The 6,000-nt window shown below is 60.0% G+C and overlaps 1 protein-coding gene across 2 annotated transcripts in view; it reads right to left on the reverse strand.

The window, feature by feature from the left end:
- The window catches only part of MAPKAPK3 (MAPK activated protein kinase 3), a 31,404-nt gene extending 25,635 nt beyond the window's left edge, over window positions 1-5,769 (reverse strand). For both annotated transcript variants that reach the window (XR_010747216.1, XM_066351248.1), the window contains exons 1-2: window positions 5,618-5,769; window positions 5,072-5,348 (exon numbers count right to left, since the gene is read on the reverse strand). Coding sequence is in view for 1 of the 2 variants with exons in the window: in XM_066351248.1 (XP_066207345.1) it covers window positions 5,072-5,296 (225 nt within the window). In the remaining variant the exon portion in view is untranslated. The remainder of the gene's footprint in view (window positions 1-5,071; window positions 5,349-5,617) is intronic.
- Window positions 5,770-6,000: the final 231 nt, after the last annotated feature.

The raw sequence follows: 6,000 nt of genomic DNA on the forward strand, positions 1-6,000 counted from the left end.
ACCACCTAATTTTTCTGAGGTGGCCCCCACAGCCATCACAGTCCTTGTGTCCGGGCGTTGTGGGACCAGCACCTGCCCATCACAGGTCTAGAGTCGTGTATGGGGAAGAGATGTAGGCAAACACCACAGCAGCACTGGGGGCCAAGCCCGGGCTTCCAGGGAGCCATGGAGGAGGATGCTGGCATCGTTCCAGAGGCCAAGCCTCAGAGACCCTTCTATAGCCCCACAGACTTGCAGGAGACATGATGAGGTGACGTCACGCTAAGACTCTGGCACCAAGCTGCCTGGGTGCAAATCCCAGCCCTGCCACTCACCAGCTGGGCACCCTGGGCCAGTCGTTCACCTCTCTGAACTCGGTGTCTTTATACATAAAGTGGGAATGACAGGACTAGGCAAGGTAACACGTGCCGCGCATGGGGAACGGGGCCTGCCGGACAGAATGCTCTGGAAAACTGTTAGCTTGTTTGTGGGAACACTGGTGTCCACAACGTCAAGGCCCTAAGCCTTCAGCTCCTAGAGGGAAGTCCCAGCAGACAGAATCCTGACCCGAGCTGGAGAGCAGCTTCTGTTTTTTTTTGTTTTTTTTTTCCATTTTTCTGAAGCTGGAAACAGGGAGAGACAGTCAGACAGACTCCCGCATGCGCCCGACCGGGATCCACCCGGCACGCCCACCATGGGGCAACGCTCTGCCCACCAGGGGGCGATGCTCTGCCCATCCTGGGCGTCGCCATGTTGCGACCAGAGCCACTCTAGCGCCTGGGGCAGAGGCCACAGAGCCATCCCCAGCGCCCGGGCCATCTTTGCTCCAATGGAGCCTTGGCTGCGGGAGGGGAAGAGAGAGACAGAGAGGAAAGTGCGGCGGAGGGGTGGAGAAGCAAATGGGCGCTTCTCCTGTGTGCCCTGGCCGGGAATCGAACCCGGGTCCTCCGCACGCTAGGCCGACGCTCTGAGCAGCTTCTAAGGCTGTGAGCAAGGCCAGCTGGCCAAACCACCAGCTTCTGCCGAAAATTCCACTATTCGCATTTCTTAGGGTTTGATGCCCTCCTTAGGATCCCTGTTTAAAGAGCAGATTGACAGTCCTGGTAGTTCAGCTGGCTCCACCGGCAATGGAAGCACCTCAGACACTTCCCTTCCAGGAGAGGGGCACCCTGGGGAGGAGCTTGGGGCGCCGTGGGGACTCTTGTACAAACCACCAGCCCCTCCACACACTTCCTGATAGGTTGACTCCATTATAAGCAGCCCTGCAGAGGCTGATCTGACCGGTCTGGGGAGGTAGGTGAGGGGGTAGCAGCTGCCAGATGAGAAAGTCCCTGGCCTGCCTGGCAGCCCCACCCAACCCCAAACCCAGCTAGGCAGCGCCAGCTCCAACAGGCCGGCCCCACCCACGAAGCCATGCAGCGATCTGGGCATGTGGGTCCAGGAACCACCAGAGGCAGAGAGCACTAGGAGCCCCGAGGGCCTCCAGCATGTGGCGGTGGTCAGAGGAGAGGGCCCACCCCAGCCCCAGACACCAGAGAGCAGAGAGAGCAGAGACAGGAAAGACTCCACTTCTCCTCCCACATGACGAGCCCCTCTGCCTCCACAGGGCCTTCTATTGCTTTTATTTATCTAAGTGCCATGGTTACCTCTGCCCACCAGGAGGCTGAGAACCACAGGTGGGCTGGGGAGGAAGTCAGGAGGGGAGGAAATTCTGTCTTCTGCTGCAAGCCCAGCCCAGCCGCATCACATGACTTCCGACTGCTACCTCCAGGTCCCAATGTTCATATGTTGTGATTAGACTGAGGGGCCGGGTGGCAAATGCGGTGGGGTGCAGATGTAATGGAGAACAGATCTTCAGGGCTGTGCCCAGGCAGGAGTGGCGCGGAGGGGTCCCGACTCACCAGCTAGGCCCGGCAGGGAGCGCAAGCAAGAAGGCAGTCGGAGGCGGTCCCCGGCCCCCAGCGCCTGCCAAGGGGACAGCAGCAAGCACTCCGGGTGGCATGGAGAGTGGCATGTCATGTCGGCTCTAGATGTGGAAGCTGTTCTTGGAAGGGAGCCCCTGAGTGTGAGCAAGGCCAAGATGGACCAAGCCAACGGTCCAGCCAGGCCTGAGGGAAAGGGGAAGAGGCCCGGTTCCCCAGGAAGGAGGAACCTGCTTCCCTAGGGCCCCCATAAAACAGCAACAGCTACAGGGCCAGTGACCACAGATCTTCCTGTTTTATGAGTGCCTGCTGGGTTCCAGGCTTCATGCTAAGCACGATCTGCCATTGAGCAACAAGACTAAGAGCATGGGCACGGAGAGAGGCCAGGCCACTAGGCCTGGATCACCCGGAAGGGCAGAGAAGGCACGAACGTGTCCAGGCTACGAGATAAAGAGAGGCCAGCCAGGGAGACAGAAAGACACAGAGCCCGGGGGCCCCGCTGAGGCTGACCTGGGCAGCTGGGGAGAGGGCTAGGCAGAGGCCGAAAAAGGGCCGAAACCCATTCATGGACTGGTTGAGCTCCCTGAACCCAGACCTACCCATGGACTGAGCTTCCCAGGCCCTTGCCCGCCTGGGCAGAGGGTAGAGGAAAAACGTAAGTAGAAAAATGCCGCTTTCCTCCCCAAGGCTACAGCCACCACTCACAGCACAGGTCTGATGTGCCAGAGGCTATGCCGACCTCATCCTGGAAGGTGTCATACAAACCTGCCTAGCTGGGCAGGGACTTACAGCTTTGGAGTAGGGTTGTGAGGGGGCAAGAACAGGAAGGTTGGGGACAAATCCAATCCACACACCCCCCCAGGACCAACTCAGGGCCAGGTCCTGAAAGTCCTAAGCCAGGAGCCCTGGCCACGCTCACCCATAAAGCCTAAAGGAAGCCCTGGCCGGTTGGCTCAGCGGTAGAGCGTCGGCCTAGCGTGCAGAGGACCCGGGTTCGATTCCCGACCAGGGCACACAGGAGAAGCGCCCATTTGCTTCTCCACCCCTCCCCCTCTCCTTCCTCTCTGTCTCTCTCTTCCCCTCCCGCAGCCAAGGCTCCATTGGAGCAAAGATGGCCCGGGCGCTGGGGATGGCTCTGTGGCCTCTGCCTCAGGTGCTAGAGTGGCTCTGGTCGCAACACGGGGACGCCCAGGATGGGCAGAGCATCGCCCCTGGTGGGCGTGCCGGGTGGATCCCGGTCGGGCGCATGCGGGAGTCTGTCTGACTGTCTCTCCCTGTTTCCAAGCTTCAGAAAAATGAAAAAAGAAAAAAAAAAAAAAAAAAAAAAGCCTAAAGGAGTACCTACCGCAGGGGAATCGGTTCTAGGCCAGCCCCAGATCCCAGCCCAGGACAGAGAAAGCATGAGACTCTATATCCACGGGCACTTTGGAAGTTCCTGCAGTCACAAGTCCTCCCAAGTAACTTCATCAGACCCAGTATCTATGGGGAAGGGCCCAGGCCCAGCCTGCTTAAAGCAGGTGCTGCCTGGACCCATGAACTACAGCCTCCGCTCCGTGCCTACCTCGTTCATAGCGCCTCAAGAGCACAGGTACCGGCCAGAGTTCAGCCCTGGCTCACAGGGCCAAAGCCTCGGTATTGAGAAGAGGTTCTCTGGCCTCAGGCGACCCCTCCCCACCGAGACTGCACCCCGACACTAGCACAGGTGAAAGGATTAAGATGGTGCTGAGGGAGAGGGTGGAAACACTCACTTCTCACCCCCCAAGCTCCCTTTCCCCTCAGAAGAACCATCTTTTTCAGGAAGGACTCCAGAATACCTTGCCTGGGACTCCAGAAAGGCCCCAGCCCCACTCCACTGCTGTGTTAGTGAGCCAAGAAGCTGTGTCTGAGACCCTGCTCAGCAGCCCAGCCCTGAGCCTCCTCTGGACCCATCCCTCCAAGACCACCCTGGGGACATGTCCCCCTCTATCAGCCCTCGTGCCCCTGGGAGAGACACAGGGAGCTGAGCCCAGATCCCTGCTCAAACCCTTGCAGACCCCGTGCCCTAATAAGTCCCGCAGCCTCTCCAGGCCTGATTCAGGCTCCGTGACAACCAGTCCACGAACATCCTCTCACCCCAAGCTGACATCAGCCCCTGTCTTTTCCCTGAACAGCGGCAGAAACGTGGTTTCAAGCCTCCAGAACCTAGTCTAAGGTCACAGAGCTGGCAAATGAAGACCAGAGATTAGGTCAGGACTCTGAGCTCTGGCTCATAATTGCAATGTCTATAAAACAGGAAGATCCGTTGCTGTATTCTAACCTCCAGGAGCCACTCTCCTTGCTGTGCTCTACCCATCCAGGCGGCCACTGACACAAGCTGTAACTGACTGAAGTTCCCAGATGCAAGGGATTCTGGGTATGCGGCAGGGTCCCAGGCCCAGAACTAAGTGACTTAAACCTGAAGTAGGTGCCTAGATCTGCAAGCCCCTGAACTTCCCATATTCCACCTGTATCAGTGAGGTCTTAACCAGGCTTCCAGGGACCCTGTGGTGTGACATAACCAGCTGGCTGGCCCACCTTTTCCCCAAGAACCAGAGTGGGTCAGGCATGGAGCAGGGTTTGCTCCTTTCAACATGGAGCCCCTGACTCGGCTGGAGCCCATCAGCAGCCTCCTGCCAACAGGTGCAGTGGGTGGGCACCAGCCTTGCCCACCAGCCAGCCCTGGAAGGTTCCCACCACTCCAGCCCAGGCAGGTAGGGACCACAGAAGAAAATAGCCCCACCCCAAGCTTTGGCGATGACTTGCCCTCAAACATAGGTAACTCAGAACCATTCCAATCAGAAGAGCTTCTGGTGGAAAGAGGACCCCTCCTTGGGCAGAACACCTAGGCCCAGCCACAACCCCAGAGTCAGAAGCAACTCCTCCCCTTCTTCCGGGTACAGCAAGCTCTACCCATACAGACTCCACCCTTTTTGTACCCTGGGACACCCGGAGCTTGGGTGGCTAAGCCTCAGTTTCCCATCTATAAAGCAGGGAGGACCAGGAGCCCGACCCTACAGGGGAGTACAAGAATGAAACCTGATGCTGAACTGAACAGGAGAAGCTTAGCAGGGGCCCTGGGCATATTGTGCACCCACAGGCCTCTGCTGTGGGATCCTCTGGGTCACCCAGGCAGCAGTGAGGGGGTCACTGACCTTCAGAGCACACTTCTGCCCCGTGAGCTTGTGGAAGCACACCAGCACCTTGCCGTTCACACCCAGGCCCAGCACCTGCTTGGACAACTGGTAGTCATCGGTCACTGCATACTTCTTGGGCTCCCGCCGCCCCGCGAGGGCCAGAGCGCCAGCTGAGCTGGGTCCTGGGGGTGCACCTGGCGGGGGCAACGGGCCCCCCTCTTCCTCTCCTGTCTCGCCATCCATGGCCCGCACTGGGCGCTCAGAGGCGGCCCCAGCCTGGCGCGTCCACGGCCACCTGGGGAAGAGGGGAAGAGTAAGTTCCACCCAGACTCTTCTTTTTAACACACCCCAGCCTTGGAACCGCTGGGACAGACTGGGCTGCGGGCTGGGGACAGCGCTGGAAGTGCAGGACGATGCCAGAGGGTACGGACGCGCGGCAGGGGGGCGGTGGTCGCGGAGCCCGGCACAAGCGAATCCAGCCCCGGCTCCTATCAACAGAGGAAGGGGCCGGAGTGGCCGAGAGGTCCCGGGAACAAGAGGCTGAGGGGGTCCAGTGGGGCGTACCTGACAGCAGTGCACCTGACGGCTGCGCGGGAGAAGGGCCGGGGTGACGGGAGCGGGAGTCGGTGGCCACGAGCGCCCTGAGCCCCGGGGCGCGCCGCCCGCGGCCCACGTGACTGCACCCCCTCCCCCGCGCGTCCACGACTTGAAGCCGGGCTCGGTCAGTCTTAAAGGGCCAGGCGCTCCCAAGCAGAACTGGGCGGGGCGGGAGCCCTAAGCAGGCCTCACTCCAGAGCCCCGATTTACGTAAATTGGGGCGTGGCTTCCCGAGGGGGCGGTAACATCCTAGGCACCCCGGGCCGCGCCAGGAGACGCCGGGCGAAAGCAGCCGGGTCTTGCCTGGACTGTACGAGCCCCGGATTTTACAAGCGACCTAGGAAGTGACA

This window comes from Saccopteryx leptura, chromosome 10 (assembly GCF_036850995.1).
Source record: "Saccopteryx leptura isolate mSacLep1 chromosome 10, mSacLep1_pri_phased_curated, whole genome shotgun sequence".
Taxonomy (NCBI): Eukaryota; Metazoa; Chordata; class Mammalia; order Chiroptera; family Emballonuridae; genus Saccopteryx; species Saccopteryx leptura.